The sequence below is a fragment of the Rattus norvegicus genome, chromosome 14 (assembly GCF_036323735.1).
Source record: "Rattus norvegicus strain BN/NHsdMcwi chromosome 14, GRCr8, whole genome shotgun sequence".
NCBI classification, from domain to species: Eukaryota; Metazoa; Chordata; class Mammalia; order Rodentia; family Muridae; genus Rattus; species Rattus norvegicus.
Window position 1 is genome coordinate 107,077,995 of NC_086032.1, and position 17,726 is coordinate 107,095,720.

Here is a 17,726-nt window from a genome sequence, read left to right on the forward strand (position 1 = left end):
ATGAGTTCATTCTCAGCCTCTGAATGCTGGAATTACAGGTGGCTGCTACTAGGGGCATGCCCTTCCATAGGCACAATCCTAGATCTTTAGGTAAGAGCCAAATAATCATGGGTTGTTCAATATTTATTTACTGTTATATATTTATTAAACACGTTGTTCTAAGACTGTCTTTTAAACAGTGATCACACACACACACACACACACACACACACACACACACACATACACGGCCGGAGGGGCGATATTACTTAAAGGGCTTTCTTTAAATCTATAAAATCTATACAATTTAAGGGAGTATTTATTTTTCACTGATAAGAGCAGGAAAAAGCTGACTGAAAAACGCATTCTGGTGGTTTGACCCTCTCGCGTCTACGTAGGAAGCCTGCTAGGATTGCTTTCCCGGCAGTTTTCAGGTTCCACGGAAACGAAACCGCGTCCGGCTCCGCCCACCTGCGGGCTGGCCAATGAGGCACCGCCCGGGCGGTCCGCGCTCTGGGTGTCATGGCGGCTTGCAGGCCGTGCTGCTTGTGCCTGTGTCTCCGACCGCTGAGCTGCGGTCCCCTCGGCCGGCCAAGGCGGCATCGTGCACTCAGCTATTTGCAGGTGCGAGCGCTGTGGAGCGGCACCCGGTCCAGAGCAGTGACTGTGGACTTGGGACACAGGTGAGGAACCGTGTGAGCTCCCGGACTTTTCACGCAGTGTCCTGTTCAGGAAGCCCTGGTAGCCAAAAGTCCCCCGGGTAGGAATCCAGCAGCCTAAGTCTCTTTTAACCTCTCTTCTCCAAACCTAAGGTCGAGATTTCCTTTTCCAGATTTAAAGTCTATCTCCCTGGGCCCTCTCCCTTCCCACGCTAGCCGCTGCCCTTTGCCTCGTATCTTCCTCCTGGCCCTGCAGTGAACTTCCTGAGTCCTATTCTGCCTGTGCCCCTGACGTCCTTTCTCTGTATCTTCCGAGACCTCGAGCTCAGTTGTAAGAAACGTACCACGACCACCTCTAGGTAATGCGCTGTCAGTCCGCGACCCAGCTCCACTGATGGACAGAACCGAGACCAGTGTGAGCCGGAGTTGACCCTGTCTTTTTGTTGAATGCCATTTATAAGATGCACATAGTCCTGTTAAACCTGTAGTGTAGATACAGTTACCGTCCAACAAAAGGTCAAAAACGTAAATTTTTCAGTTATCAAAACAGGGGGTGGGAGATGAATATTTAAATAATTTTTTTAAAAAAATAAAAAGCTTTTCCCTGAAGCTCTACTTTGTGTGGCAGGCAGGCTGCTGCCTGTGTCCTTCCTTGGCATCTCTTTACTCTTACCATCACTGTTCTGCTTGCTCATTGTATCAGTCTTCTTATTTATGTTCATGGAGTATTTAGTTAGGTAGGCATTCACTCACATGGTTTGGCATATGGGAACTTCAAAACTCTTCCACTTATTTCCAAGTGCCCACTCCAAACCAGAGGCTACTATGCAGAATGGGTCATCTATGTATTTGGAGATATTTTATACATATAATGTTGAAAAGTAAATTGTTATAAGGCAAAGTGAACAGCAAAAAGAAAACTCATAAATATAATAGCTTCCTTGGAATAATCAAAATTACATGCTCCCCCCCCCACCCCAGACAAATCTGTCTGCCTTTTTGCATGCATTATCAGAATTCATTGGATAACAATAGATTCACACACTAACAATGTAATTTGCCAGGTAGTTCCATCACTAGTGGTGTTGCTAGATGTCTTTCTATGGGGTCCGGGTGAGGGTGTCATTCTCATTGCTTGGCTGTGTTTGAGGAGTTCTTCTACCCTTTTCATATATCCACGTGTTCACATTATGTTCCCAATATATTTGATAAGTTTAGAGGTCATACCTTTTTACTTTTAGAATTTAGGTATTTATATATCCGTGCCTTGTGGGTGGTTCTAGACAGGAGCTGGTGTACACTTGCAGAACACACATCTTGCCTCTGTATTTGGCCTTTACATGTCATAGCTAAAAAGACATTGTCTAGTCTGAGTTTATGAAGATTTACTTCTCTTTCCCCCCCCCCCCAAGAGTTTTATTTTATTTTATTGCTCTAAAAGGAATAGTATCTATTTTGAGTTTTTTTGTGTGGAGTATGTGACCATCTCAACATCTTTGACTGAAAAAGACTGGTTTTTCCACCATTAAATTGTCATGACAGCACTGTTGAGCATGAAAGTCTTTATTGTTGTTATTAAGTTTTTAAGCTTCAAAATGTTATTCATCAGAAGATGGTCTTTATTAATTTTAACAATTGTTTTAACAGGGAAGAAGAGAAGAGTTTGTGTATTAGGTTTATACAGATGCATTACCTTGGTTCCAATCATCTTTAAGCTCTTAAATATCTATGCTTTTGATGATCACAACTCCAACTTACTTTTTTTTCCTGATTATTGGGACCCTTTCATTCTGGTGTTTTGTTGTTCTTTTGTTTTGTTTTGTTTTCCCCTAGATTCTCCAGTTACTTTTACTAAGCAAAGCCTTGTACTGGTGTCATTTTATATTTTAAAAATTCTTTTTAAACAGAAAATTAGAAATATCCTCTGGAAAACTGGCAAGATTTGCTGATGGCTGTGCTGTGGTACAGGTAGGAAACCAGTCTTTGCTTTATTCATGGTGACTGGGTATCTTTGTAGCATCATAAGTCATCATTGTGGTACTGGGCGCTAGTTCAGACACTACTAAGAATATTTCTAGTGTCAGAACCATGCTAGGCCATCAAAGTCAGTGTTGTGTATATTAAATGACACTTAAATTCTCTTCCAAATTCTGTGGGCTATATTGTAGTCTGTTAAAATCCATTATGCTTTTTCTAGAAAAAGTGTTCTCACTATTATTTTAATTCTTAAAAATTTTTCTTTATAGTCTAAATTTCTTCTTAAAGAGTGAAAAATATGATTCAGTTTGTTGATGTGACTAAGCTGTTAGCCATTTCTTCATGTGAAAACATCAGTGAATATTCTAATACTGACCTTGGTCAGATAGAAAGGATCAAGACTGGACTAGTTGTGGTCACATGAAATGAGAGATCTTTCGTTGAGCCTGGCTTAGTAGTATAAGCATTTAAACCCAGTGCCCTGGACCTCTGTGGGTAGAAGTAGATATCTGTGAGTTTGAGGTCAGCATAGTGAATTTCAGGCCAACCAGGGCTACATAATGAGACATTATTGAGAGACAGACAGAGAAATATCTTCCATTGAGTTTATTTGGTGTGGGGATTCATTCAATTACTGTTTATACTTTAATGTCTGATTTCAAAGAAATTTACTGGTATTTTTGTATATGTTCAATCAAGTCAGGTGATACTGCAGTAATGGTCACAGCGGTCAGCAAAACAAAACCTTCACCTTCCCAATTCATGCCATTGGTGGTAAGTATTTGCTTGTTTATATGAGCCTCTAGAATGGTATATGTGTAGAATGTATAGTACCCTGTTCAAGTGTCTGAAGTTAAAATTAAACTGTACAAGAAGGGAATGCCCTTAGATGTTTGAGAGAGACTGCATGTCAGTTAAGAGACTGGAGTGATTGCTGTGAGTGAGCTTACTTGAGAACATCCAGCTTGATGAGGTCGGAGGGAGTCAGGAATACTGCACTGTGGTGTTAGGGAAGCAGTTCATTCACTGTTTTTGTAGGGCTTCTTCCAGTTTGGGTCTGCAACTGTAATTCACTCTGATTTTTGTGTCTTTCTAATATGATAAGCAGAAGGCAATTAAGTCTCACAGTCTAAACCAGAGGAAGGGGCACTATTTGACTTGGTTAAGGTAAGCTACTGCAGAAAGTAGTGAGGTTAGGCAGTCATCTGACTGTTACATGAAAGAAAGGCCTTTTTTCATGAGTTGAAGTACTCTGTATATTTTTCTTCCTGTGAGGGTTTTAAGAGAATACTAAAAGCAAATAAAATATTATGTACATGCAGTCTAGAATATGTTGTTAGTAACCTCAGGAAAATTAATACTTACATAGCTGTTCTTGGGATATACTTAAAAAGGGAATTGTGTTAACCTTAATTCTTCTTTGCTACTTCAGGTAGACTACAGACAGAAGGCTGCTGCAGCAGGTAGAATCCCCACAAACTACCTTAGAAGAGAGATTGGCTCTTCTGACAAAGAGATTCTTACAAGTCGAGTAATAGGTAAGCTCTTAGCAGAGGTGCTCACCTCACTTCTCTCTGTTCTACAGTCTGCTCAGCTATCTTGCATTGTATGACTTTTACCAGATATTACTTACTATCAGTTCCCTCACTCAGATGTATGCTTCATTAGAGGGAAAAACTTGTTTTGTCACTGCCAAATCCCAATTCCTAGTATAGCTTGGTGCAGAGGCAGTCAGTGAACACTGGCTTATGCAGTGAATCTGCAGTGTGTGAATCCATGCTCATGCCTGTTCCTGTTTAATCTTTTGTTGTTAGGTTTTGTTTTTCTGTTTTCATTTTTATGTTCAACTTAGTAACTCCTAAAAATTGTATTTCTCAGCTATTACAGTATATCTATCATCTCCTAAGGAGAAGCAGGATGAGGAGGAGGGGGAGGGAGAGGTGGTGGTGGTGAAACCCAGAGCTATTCACATGATCGGCAAACAGTGTTCTACTAGGTTATATCACCAGCCAATCTTCCAAATCTTTGACATCTGCAAATGTTGTGGGATCGTTTGTAGTTTATAGCTTTTTCTATGCAGTAATTGCTAGCTTGTATATATTTATTTGTATTCCTCAGTCACAGTAAACCAAAGAAATATGTTCTTTTCATCTGCTGTTAGTCTTGAGTCTCTTCCTTGATTTTATTTTAGGTAATGGTCTATATTAATGAAGGTACTGATGTTTATCAATGCTTTTCTTAACACTTGGTCTTTTTGTTTGTGTCTGTGACATATTCAAGAGCTATTTTATTATTTCAATAGATTTTTGTTCTAAAGTGGCTCTGCCAGGACCATTTAATATCTTTGTCTTCTTTTGACAGATCGTTCAATTCGACCTCTCTTTCCTGCTGGCTATTTTTATGATACTCAGGTAAAATCTGCTTTGTTTCTTACCAGATATTATATTTTTACAATTCTTCCTAGAGAAAGCTGTATAAAGAATTCTGAAGGTCTTATGCATTCCTTTTAAGTCATTTTAAAAGGCAGTACTTTGCAAAAGCATGTACTTGGATGCATTTTGACCTGACACCTGAATTATGAATAGGAGTAAGTGATGGGTGGGAACTCTCTAGGAAGTCTGATGAGAATCTAAACAGAAGTATGTTAAGAAATAAATGACAGTACTCAACTAGTGTGATAGTCGTGTATAGCCAGATTAGGTGTCTGGGCTTTGTAGGTCAAGTTTATAACAGCCCACTAAGACAATTAACATAACTAATAGTTTTGATTCGGTAAACAAGATCTAAATCTCTATAGCTCTGGCTGGCTTTGAATTCTGTGCCTACCCTAGGCTAGCCTCAAACTCATGGCAGTCTGTCTGCCTTTGCCTTTCAAGTGCTGAGATTACAGCAGTGAGCCATCATGACCAGCTTGTCACACTAATTTCTATACCATGTTTATTTCTAGCCCTTCTAACTTCTATGGCAATCATATGCTTTAGTTAGGCATACTTAGGTAACCATTTTACTTAACTGCACTAAGTCATCAATATACCTTTGAGAGGATATCAGAGCCTCAAGAAAATTGTTCTTTAAGAATTTTAAAAAGAAAGAAATTTAGCATAGGTACATCTTTGTGATGTAAACTGATAATACAAATACATAGCTGACATTTACAGGATTTGTATAGCATACTGCGTTTTAGTTCTCACATTACCCCTTAGGAAAATGCTGTATTTTTTTCTCTCTAAAGGTCTTCACAGAACTGGGGCTGTAGCTTGGTAGTAAAAGCCCTGGGTTCAACAATGCCTGGTAGCCACACATACCATATACCCTTTAAAAAAAAAAGGAGGAAACTCAAGTTTTAAATGCCTAGTGTCAAAGATTTAGTAAAATGATAGCCAACTCTAAGGGATTTGGATATTGAGCATATGGGTATTATATTTTAAGCTAAGTTTCAATTTAAATTATAATCTTGCAACATCAGGGGCCTTTTGTTGTTGTTGTTGTCTATATGTCTAGTTTGTCTCCTTTATTACTAGGTTCTCTGTAATCTGCTAGCAGTAGATGGCATCAATGAACCTGATATCTTAGCAATTAATGGCGGTAAGTACACCACCAACTAAAATGATCGCTGCTGATTTTTTTAAAGCAATAAAATATTGTAATTTCAGCTTTTTATTTTTCTCCTTTTTAAAGCTTCTGCAGCTCTCTCCTTATCAGATATCCCTTGGAATGGACCTGTTGGTAAGTTACAGTTTGAAATTATGAACCACTGTTCTTTCAGGAACAATGAAGATGTCATTGGTGCTGATTTATTACTTCTAAGATTTCTTGCAGGTCTTTCAGGCATTTTCATCCTTGAATTGGGTTTGTTACCAGTAATCCTATTACAATGTTAACTGATTTTATAGTTCTACATTTCTTGCTCCATTTCTGTCTTTCATTCTTTACAGTGGAGAATTACCAGAGTATATACTCTTTCAATATAAAACCAGCACGTTTGTAACTTATAAATCTTGTAAGTTGCAGCCATATAGTCTGCAAATGATTAGTATTTGTAATTAGGAAGTGTCCTTAGTGCTAGCAGTTGGGTTAAGCACAATGGGAAAAGGCTATCTGAGTACTAGCAATAGAAAGATTAGAGAGGCTCTTGCTAAAGCATGAATAAGGGAAAAAGACTAGTACTTATTTACAAACAGTAATACTGTAATGACATAGACAAGGAACTTAGAAAATGATACAGAAGGGCAGGTTGTCAAGTAGGGCTTCTCAGAGTAGTCAGTGTGTAAGTGGAACATTAGTGGGAGGGGTGTAAGCATTTGCTTCCGACAGAATAGTCTGGATATAGGGCAGAGCAAGAGCATAATCAAACATGTGTGCAAGTGGTTGACTTGCATATTCAGGGCATGCCATTACGCCCACAAAGTAGGGTGGGATAGGTTGTCTGCTGGATCTTAACCGTGGGAGAAGGAGAAATTTCATTTGTTTGTCAGAAAGACAATGGTTTGAAGCCAGTATTAGAATAATACTGTGAATGCTGCAAGTTTTAATTAAACAGTTGCCAACATATGTTTTAGGGGCAGTACGAATAGGAATGATCGATGGAGAATGTGTCGTTAACCCAACAAGGAAAGAAATGTCTTCTAGCACCTTAAATTTAGTAGTTGCTGGAGCACCTAAAAGCCAAATTGGTAAGTAATTTAAATATATTAATTCTGGATTTACCTTGCAAGTTCTACTTTCTTCTTCTGTTATTTGTGTCTTTGATTTTCATTTTTAAAATATTATATTGGTGAAAGATTCTAAAATAATAACCTTTTCCTTTCTCTAACTAGTTATGTTGGAAGCCTCTGCAGAAAACATTTTACAGCAGGACTTTTGCCATGCTATCAAAGTCGGGGTGAAGTATACGCAGCAGATAATTCAGAGCATCCAGCAGTTGGTAAAAGAAATCGGTGTTGCCAAGAGGACACCCCAGAAGATATTTACTCCTTCTGCAGAGATTGTGAAATACACGCATACGTAAGCACACCTGTGCACACGGGTGTAGTCACTGGGCTCCAGTTCCTCTAAGAAAATGCACCTGGTATTGCTTCACATGCAGCGCTTTCCTGCTTTAAGTCATTACCATAAATATCTATCTGATGCATATAGGAGAGCACAGGTCAGTTACAGCATAAACCTGGTCCAAGATAAAAGTTTAAATCTTAAATGAAGAGACATTTGTTGTTTAAAAATCAGATCCTTCATTTCTCCATATCTAGAGAAAAAAGAATAAAACATGGTATTTGAGTATCTCAGAAACTGTTGGATTTCTCAAAAAGAAATAGGTTTGAACCAACCTTACACCCAGTGCTTAGATGGTCACTAGCATTGCTTAGAACAAACAGAGGCACTGAGCAAATATGAGTGAATCTAAGTTAGAACTAAATGAGCAATGAAGAGGAAGGGGAGCACAGTGTCATGTGACTGATTTGCCAGGAAGGTGGAAAGAAAGCTGTTCTGTGTAATATTAAGCACATTAGCAGTGACATGCAACAACATTTGATCTTTGTGTAGTGCTTATTTAATTTGTAGTTCATTGCTATTTAATAATGTTTCAGTTATAAAAACTTCATAATTCAAATATTATTTTGTTAACATTTATTTTATACTTAATAGAATCGCCATGGAGAAACTCTATGCAGTTTTTACAGATTATGAACATGATAAAGTAGGTATACCTTAGGTTTTAAGATTACTTTTGTTGAACTCATAAAATTTTGCTTGTGCTATTAGTCCTATGGGGGTGGGTGGGTAGGTTGGGGGAGGAGGGATGGGGTTGGGGGAATGGAGTGGAAAACTTGGGAAGCGGGGAAAGGAAAGGGGAACAACTTTTGGAATGTAAATAAAATAATTTCATAAAGATTTAAAAAATAAAGATAAATATCACTATGAAAAACCAACAAGCAAATCTCTCTGGCCATGCCTGAGGATCTTGGTCAGCAGTAGATCAGTTGTCCAGCATTCATGAAGCCCTTTGGTAGATTGGCAGCACTGCAGTAAATAAATAAATCTCTAACAAAATGCTAAATAAGGCAGTTCTCTTTTAAGAGCTCACACCCATATTCCCATATGCATCTTGCCTTCTTTCTGATGCCTTTCTTCTTGTTAACCGTAATCTCTTACCTCCAACTGTACTTTTCTTTAGAAAGCTAAGTCAATGCCTACTTGTTTGCTATTTTTTTTGTTTATACACATTTTAAGGAAATGTGCAAATACTTATTTGAACTAGTTAAATCAGGTTTTAATCTTTCAGGAATGTTGTTTTTTATTCTTACAGTGTATTATCATGTACATACAAAACAGAAATGTGAATGTCATGTTTATACTCTAATGTCAATGCTGTTTTAGGTTTCCAGGGATGAAGCTGTTAACAAGATAAGATTAGATACAGAGGAACATCTAAAGGGTAAATCCTATTTTCATTTTTAAAGATATTAAAGATTTGTTTTTTAAATACAGATTTATTTTCAAATTTCAGTGGTAAGATCTTGAAAAACTCAGTTATTCTCATAGTTCCTCAGCTTTATCTTAAATTTATAATGCTAGATCATGAGGTGATGGTCACATTATCTTCTAGAAGTATAGTTAACACTTTGCTTGAGTAGGCACCTAGGAAAGAATTAATGTACAATGTTCCTCTCTCATTTGCATCAGAATCTTAAGGTGCTAGTCCTATAGCCTGTCATTTGAAAATCTAAAAATACTCTTTAAAATTCCTGAGTCAAAAAATGAAGCAGCAGCCAGGCCTTGTGGCACACATATTTTTAATCCCAACACCCAGGAGACAAAGGCAGGAGGTTCTCTGATTCTTCCATGTTGGCTTGGTCTACATTCCAGAATAATCAGGGTTCTGTAAGAAGACATTCCAGTGGTTGAGGGTATAGTTCAGTGGTAGAGTGTTTGCACACCATGCATGAGGTCTATGTGCAATCTCTAGTACTAGAAACAAAAAACATTTACAACAAATTCTTGAGTCTATTATCTTGATATTATAATACCAGTAATACCTGGCTCACGGAGATAAGATGAGTTAAGTCATTTAATCTGTGCCTCACACAGTCATCATTCAGGTGATGCTACTGTTGTTATTAACATTGTCTGGAAGCACTAGGGGTAGATTGTTAGAGTAACTCCACATAATCACTAAGCAGAGTATCTTACTTCATAATGTCATTCTTGTAACAACTTGAGTATGAGGAAAGCTTCTTGTTAATCTTTCCAACAGTAAAGTGCCCTCCTGTGGGAAGGTTTATCAGATTTTAAAATAAAAATCCTTGTGCTGCATTTAATGCCATCACCTGTAATTGCCTCTAAAATAGTTTAGGCTTTGTCTATCCCTCTTACTAAGAGCTTGTTGAACAAGCTTGGAATCCTGAGTTTGATATATTTAAAAACAAATAAAAACAGCAAGCCAAATTCCTACAACTGGTTTAAGAGCATTTGATTAAAATGCTTTGTTTGAGGACTAAATGTTTGACTGTCTCCATTGACAGCTGGAGTTAAATGTTGGAGAACTTATTGTCCAAAAAGATAAAGCCTTTGTTTTGATTTGCCTCTTTTCTATAGAAAAATTTCCAGAGGTTGACCAACTTGAAATAATAGAATCCTTCAACGTTGTTGCAAAGGAGGTTTTCAGAAGTATTATTTTGAATGAATACAAAAGGTAAATATATCTTCCTGTGGTCAAATTGAAGCATCTGCAAGATGCCTTGAAAGTAGCAACTTGCTTCAAGGAAGGAACTGCCTTCAGTTGAAAAGTAAGAGATAATAATTTTATAAATGAGCATCCATTGGTAAATATATGGACATGTGGCATGGCTATCTCTCATGATGTATAAATTACACACCTCCAGACATAGATTCAGTGGAACGTAGAGTAGAAACCAACTATTTATATTAGTGTTTAGGATTCTAACAAGTTACTGTAGACAGCTGGTGTTTAGGAATCAGTGGTAGAGATAACGAGATCTAATTTTTCTGTCTTCACATATGGCTTTATTGCTTTATTCCAGGTGTGATGGACGAGATCTGACTTCACTTAGGAATATAAGTTGCGAGGTAGATATGTTTAAAACACTTCATGGATCAGCATTATTTCAGAGAGGACAAACACAGGTAGTAAATGTTAGAAAGCTATTTATTTAATCATTTCTGCTATATAGATGCTGTAAATTTTTGTGTATGTTCCTGTATTTGAAATCAAGGGATCTCGTTGTTTATAGCTATATTTGCTAGTAAAGCTGGTCTGTAAGTTTCTGGTGATTCTGTTGTGCCTGCCCCCTGTCTCTCCATAGGTGCACCAGACGTATAGATGCATACCACTGTGCCCAACTTTTTTTTTTTAAAGACAGGATATCACTGATGTGTTGTATTGTGGTGGTATCATTGTGTAACCCGAGCTCTTCTGGAACTGATAAGCTGTCTGCCTTTGAGTTCTGAATGCCCAGAGTACCAGCATGCAGCACTGCAAAGCGATATTGCATTTATTAATATAATTTAAATACTGTTAAGGCATAATTTAATGCAGTAAAGTATATACTTTAACATGTATGGAATTTTTGTATGTAGTTTGTGTTGTTTTGGTTTTGGAGTTCCACTATGTAGTTCAGGCTGGCTTGGAGCTCTCTGTAGCACAGGCTGGACTCATACTTGTTCTCCTCCTCCTACCTCACTGGCTTGAATGTACTGCTTAACCTGATGCCTAAAATATATGATTTGATGTATATAAATTTGTATACCTAGAAAACATTTGCCATAATTAAAAGAAGATCATCTTGGTACAGGCCCATAGCTCAGTGCTAGGGACTTACCTAGCATATTCAGAAGCCCTGGGTTCAAGCCCCAGTACCACAGAAAGCAAACTCACAAGCATGAAAATAAGCTCCCAGTCAGTTCTGAAAGTATCCTGTGTCTTTGTAGCTCCTTCTTCCTGATCTCTCTCCAGGAAACAGCTTTTGTTTCTATAAGTTCATTTCATTTTCCAGGACTGCTGGGTATTTTAGTTTTTATTTTAATATTAAAAGCACCAAGTTAAGTTACTTATTCTCCTTGTTTTGGGGTGTATTGTCATTGTTTATCCATTCATGATCCTTGTTTGTTTTCTGCACTTACTGCAAACCTGTCATATTCCTTTTCTTTATGTAGATACATGTTCTGTGGTACAGTATCCATTTGCTCATTTATCTCTATGTATACCCACTGTTTTGTACAGGATAATGCTTTATGCCTCTTTTTCTTACATTAATCACTACTTAATTTTTCTAACCCACTAAGTACCAAGTTGTATTCTGTTGCTTTAGCTTGTATTTCCCTGCTTCCTAGTAAGAATCTTCTTATGTAATAACCAGTGACTGGGATCATTGTGTGAACTACATCTAGAAAGGGCTGTACACCCTTATTTTCATGTAGGTCATTTCACCTAGAGTTGTGTGACTTGAGGGACTACTTCAAGATAAATTTTGTCTTTCTGTCCAGTTTTCTTGATTAGCATTTGTGTTTATTTTTTCTATTCTTAACATTCCTTACTGTACTATACCTGCTATTGCAATAATTTCTTAGAAATTTTAAATATTAATCCTTTTCAGTAACAAACCCCAGTTTGTACACATGACTTCATTTTTATCTGCATTTGAACTTTATTATATTATCCTCTGAAATCTTGAGTTCTGATGTTAGTCCATCTCCACTTTATTTTTTATTGAGCATCTCTCCTTATACCAGAGCCAGAAAGTAGGCACTTATTATTTTCCTTCTATTTCTTGCTTCCTAGGATTAACTGTTAAATTTATATTATCTTAGAACATATTCCTGTATATGATGGTAGTAAAACTAATTAATCATTTTCCCACTAATTTTTGATAAATTTTGATAACAACTTATATTTATAGTTTATAGATACATGTTTACTTTTTTTTGGAGGACTATAGCACATTTTATTAATTAGTTCTTATTTAACATTAGTTCCCCACATATTTGTACTTTTTTTTTTTATTAACTTGAGTGTTTCTTATTTACATTTCGAGTGCTATTCCCTATAAATACATGTTTAAACTATACTCTCTTTAATCGTTTTGTGGATTTTTTTCTGGACCAGTATCATTTTCATTATTAAGCCCTCAGAGTCCACCATATTGCCTATAAAGTACATACATCTTCACTGTATATACACAACTATTTTAGCTTTTCATGATACATTGGTTTCTTCATTTGAATGTTAGAAGTATGTCAGTTCTTTATTGGAATTTCACCAAATTAAACATATTCATTTAAGACAGAAATGGTATTTTTACAATTTGAATTAATGTTTACAGTGAATATAATGTTTCTCACCATTGACTTAGTTCCTCTTGTGCCTTTCAGTGAAGCATTAAACATATGTCTTTAGATGTTCAGGATATTTTGTCACCTCTCCTCTCAGACTTTACCTTTCAACTGGAGTGCATGGCCAATTAATGCTTAATTTAATGACTAAATGGTGTATGTTGAAGGGGCAGTTGGTTTGGGTTTTTGTTGTTGTTTGTATGTTTGTTTTGGAGCATTTAAAGATGATGTGGTGTTTCTTTTTATTTTTTATCTACTCTAATCATTCAAGTCATTCCCTATATATTGCTTTTATGTCAGATGTTTTCGGATTTCAGCATACAATTGTGAAAACAGTGATTTTCTTGGAATATATCATACTTAGAATTTCAAACTTGAATCACAAATGTGTCTTTTCATTAAACCTGAGAATTTTCAGCCATTAGTTTTTCAACTTTTCCTCATTCTTCTTTCCTGGAATTATAAGTGTATATTCCAGCCTCTGTCATATTCTCTTATAGGACCACATGAATATGTTCCCTTCAGAGTGAGTGACTCCATTTTCCTTTTCTTTTTAAATTCCTCTTCCCTTAGTCCCATGCTTAAGATTAAGTCCAGACCATACTAGTTAAGTGCTCTGCCAATGAGCCTCTAATCTCTGGATAATTTATATTTCTGTCATTTCCTGACATGTTATTATTCAGTGTCCTCAGTTATAAATCTGTAGCTGTAAGAACTCTTTGGCTGTTAGTCTAGACTTCTGCTAAGGATCATTCTCTTCCATTCCTTGCCTTTTCTCTTGAGAATGTTGCCTAGGTTGCTGCTAATGCTAACTTTATGAATGATGCATTGTTAAATCTCTAGGCTGTGTTTTAAATCCAAAAAGATTAACTTTCTTTTAAACAGGAAAGTTTTGTTTTGTTTTGTTTTCTGAACCTGTGTAGAAGCTGCTTTTATGGAATTAGCATTGTTAACCTTCCTCCCTCCCCGCTCAGCACCACTAGTGAGATGTCCTGAGGGGCCTTTGGATTGTTGAGATTTACAGACAGCTTTATTATTTCAGAGTGAATGTGTATTTACTGTAATAACTGCCATGGCTAGCACTGTGTCGAATGTATTTATAGATTACACACCTTTTTTTAAAAAATAAATTTATCAGGTATTTTTAGTTTGGGCTGTGAGTATATCTCTGTAGTAAAGCACGTGCTTAGTATTCAAGGCCCCTTGGTTCAATCTCCAACATACACACACCAAAACAAAATTATTAAACAACAATGAAAAAAAACAATTACCAAGTGAACAGACCAACAAACTACATATGCATGTATAATATGTGTGTGTATATATATATGTATATTATATGAATATATATATTCATACATATTTTATATATTTCCTTTTGTTTTTAATCTTTATTGTTAGTATTTTAAAGCTTAAAGAATAATTTTTTCTTTTTTTTTAAAGGTACTCTGTACTGTTACATTTGATTCATTAGAATCCAGTATTAAATCAGATCAAATTATAACAGCTATAAAGTAAGTTATATTTTTATGTTTTGTTCTTTCTCTAAATAGTCTTTGTGTGTGTGTGTGTGTGTGTGTGTGTGTGTGTGTGTGTGTGTGTGTGTATCCTGGAAGTTTATTCTAGTCTCATCAGTAGCAAACTCTTAAAGGACATTGCTATTCTGTTTGTTTGTTCTTTTGAGATAAGGCCTCTCTGTGTAGCCTAGGCTAGCCTTACTTAGGTTTACAGAATGCTGGAATAACCAACTTCATTATTACTTTTACAGCCTATATAGCACACTTCATTTTTCTGTTTACACATTTAGGATTGCATAGTAAGCCATATTTTCTTCTGAATTGTTAGTTTGGAACACATTTAGAAGAAAAACATTTGTTCTATACTGTGATTACATTTAGTTTATGTTCCTAGAAACATTCTCCAGGACTAACTAAGGTAATCTTGAATAAATTGTGTATTACAAAAGGGAGAACAAATATATGAATGATGTCTAGGTGCTACAAGTAAGCCAGAGACTATTAATGAAAAACTCGTATGTCTAGTCTCAAATGATATTGTAATTTTGTGCTCAGAAACACTTGGTTTTCTCCCTCTTCCTAAAAACTCAGCAGTAAAATTCTGTTTATCTGTTTAAGATAAAGTTTTCTCTAGCCTTACTGCCTAACTGATGGTAGTAACTCCTGATGTTTCCAGGATTGCTGCCTACCCCTGGCCCCATTTTTTTATGTACATAATAAATTAACAGTTCAGGGTCTAGGATGTATGTAGCTCAGTGGATAGTGTTTGCCTAACATATAAAAGATCCTGGCTTCAGTCTCCATCACCACCCAAATCCGTCTTAGTCACCTGAAGTTAGCACTGAGGAAGTACAGGCAGGAAGATCAGTAGCCTAAGCTATCCTTAAGTACATAGCGAATTGGAGGGCATCCTAGATATAGGAAATCCTGTCTCTAAAAAGCAACAACAAAAGGCCTTTTGGGGGGCAGGGGGATTGTTTTCCTTAATCAATCTAGAATTCAATTGTAAGTCCAAGCTGTTGGAAGATATCTCTCAGCTTCTCATGGGGCTGAAGCAGGAGCATTACCTAAGTGAGGGGTTTGAGACCAACCTGGACAGTATGAAGAGACTATCTCAAAAAAAAAGGTTCCCATTCATCCTGTCTTCAAGTTTTGTATTTCCAACCAACTTATTAATACTCAATTACTTTTCTAAAATCATAGTAAGTCATTTTTAGTGTTTTATAGAAGTATGTTTATGTCCTTTTAATTATTCCTTTTTTCTTATAGTGGGGTAAAAGATAAAAATTTCATGTTGCACTATGAGGTAAGAAAAACTTTCTCCCCAACATTTTTATTGTAAAAATGTTCTAACACAGCAAAATTAAAAGAACTTGATAATGGATCTCCATGTGTCTACTCCCTCAGTCCTCCCGTTAACATTTCACTATGTATCTGTGATATATTAGCCCTAACTCCAGATCCAACACCTTCTGACTTCCATAGACACCAGCCACACATTTACATAGACATACATGCAGACAAAACACTTAGACAAATAAAAATAAATATATCTTTAAGTAAGTTTCCATAACCTTTCCTACCCTCTAATCTACTTACATAATACAAATAGCTAATTTTACTAATATGATATATACTTTGGATTTTTTCAGTCACCTACCAAATAAATACATATGTAGATAGAGTATAAACAGACGGGCAGACAGACAATTAATATACTCTTTAGAACAAAAGCAGAGTTCTATTGCACTGTAATTTGTTTTATTGTTTTGCTAATATATCTGAGGCCTTTCCATGTCACTAATGTGTGTGAATGTTTGTTTTCAAGTTTCCTCCTTATGCAACCAATGAAACTGGCAAAGTTACTGGTGTAAATAGAAGAGAACTTGGACATGGTGAGTATAGTTCTAAGCTTGTGTTGTGTCCTAGAGAAACTTAAACTTAGTGCTTTTTGCTTACTGTTTCCTATTCTGATTCAGGTGCTCTTGCTGAGAAAGCTTTGTGTCCTGTTATTCCCAAAGATTTTCCTTTTACCATAAGAGTTACATCTGAAGTTCTCGAGTCAAACGGTATGATACTGCAATATTTCTTTCCTTGTAGAAAAGACTAGATTCCCTGATTCAGTCTTAACTTTTCTAAGGTTATGTTATGTCATGTTTACTACCACAGAGTGTCAAAGCCTGCTGCAGGAAAAAATGTTAAGTTGATCTGGTCTTACCTACTAAGTTATTTTGAAAGCACTCTAAAGCAAGCATTTCTCTTTTTGCATGTCTTATAATATATCAAATTTGGGTTAGTATTTATTTTTTTCAAACAAGCAACAGAGCAAGTTAAGCTTGGAGAGAGTAGCCGCCAAAACAGATGGATGCATAATCCTCGTATCAGAGATAAATAATAAGTGGACACCAAGAGAGACACGGAGCTAATAGAGCAATGTTAAATAAAATAAATTAGTTCATGAGTCAAGACTAGGTTTTATCACTGAGGCAGAATGGGCACAGAGTTCTTCGGTGTCTAGCAGTCTTATCACATGGTCACAAATTTCAAAGCAATAGACTAAAGTTAGCTCAGAATCTAAACTGAAGACTTTTCTGTTCTCCACTAATTAGGACTGGACTTCTGGTCCAATGAGAGCTAGGACTCCTGTATTTGTACCTTCTAATTAAGGCAACAGAAATATTGCTAGGCCTTCTAGGGGTTTCTTGGGTTCAGAATCTCTGCAGCAAAACTGCACAATAAAATTATTTGTAGTAATGGGAATCCTGTACATTACTCAGTGGAGAAAACAAACTTACTTCAGAGAAAATAAACTTCTTTCATTCATTTAAGTAACCATTTGTTGGCTAGTGGTTACCATATTGTTCTCTGTAGCCTTGTTCCTTTGTAACTTGAGAAATGACTTAATGCTTTCATATCTTTATCTATTTGTTTACAAATTGGTATAGGTGTGAGTGCTGGGGTTGCAAGTGACAGACACTTGTGTGTATAGACACACAGAAGGCAGAGGAGAAATTTGTTCTACTCTATCAGTCTCTACCTTGTCCTTTGATACAAGGTCTCTCACTGACCCTGGCAGTCAGCAAGCCCCAGTGAGTCTCCTACCTCTACATCTTGTGACACTTGGGGGTCCATGGACATTTGGCCACACACCCAGCTTTTTTTTTTTTTTTAAATGGGTGCTAGCTCAAGTTCTCATACTTGTACAGCATGTACTCTTACCCACTTACACATCTCCCAGCCCATCAAG

General features: G+C 36.5%; 1 protein-coding gene across 2 annotated transcripts in view; it reads left to right on the plus strand.

Moving 5' to 3' along the window:
* Positions 1–491: 491 nt before the first annotated feature.
* Pnpt1 (polyribonucleotide nucleotidyltransferase 1) overlaps positions 492–17,726 on the plus strand; it is a 31,143-nt gene continuing 13,908 nt past the window's right edge. The window contains exons 1-17 of one of the 2 annotated variants that reach the window (NM_001142371.1): positions 492–662; positions 2,546–2,606; positions 3,315–3,389; positions 4,048–4,153; positions 4,977–5,026; positions 6,137–6,200; positions 6,294–6,341; positions 7,175–7,288; positions 7,433–7,619; positions 8,259–8,310; positions 8,991–9,048; positions 10,209–10,305; positions 10,655–10,757; positions 14,406–14,476; positions 15,749–15,785; positions 16,308–16,374; positions 16,459–16,548. In NM_001142371.1, the coding sequence (NP_001135843.1) occupies positions 502–662; positions 2,546–2,606; positions 3,315–3,389; positions 4,048–4,153; positions 4,977–5,026; positions 6,137–6,200; positions 6,294–6,341; positions 7,175–7,288; positions 7,433–7,619; positions 8,259–8,310; positions 8,991–9,048; positions 10,209–10,305; positions 10,655–10,757; positions 14,406–14,476; positions 15,749–15,785; positions 16,308–16,374; positions 16,459–16,548 (1,441 nt within the window). In that variant the 5' untranslated portion in view covers positions 492–501. Of the gene's footprint in view, positions 663–2,545; positions 2,607–3,314; positions 3,390–4,047; positions 4,154–4,974; positions 5,027–6,136; positions 6,201–6,268; positions 6,342–7,174; positions 7,289–7,432; positions 7,620–8,258; positions 8,311–8,990; positions 9,049–10,208; positions 10,306–10,654; positions 10,758–14,405; positions 14,477–15,748; positions 15,786–16,307; positions 16,375–16,458; positions 16,549–17,726 lie in introns of those variants that run through there. The other variant, XM_039092236.2, reaches the window with a different exon arrangement.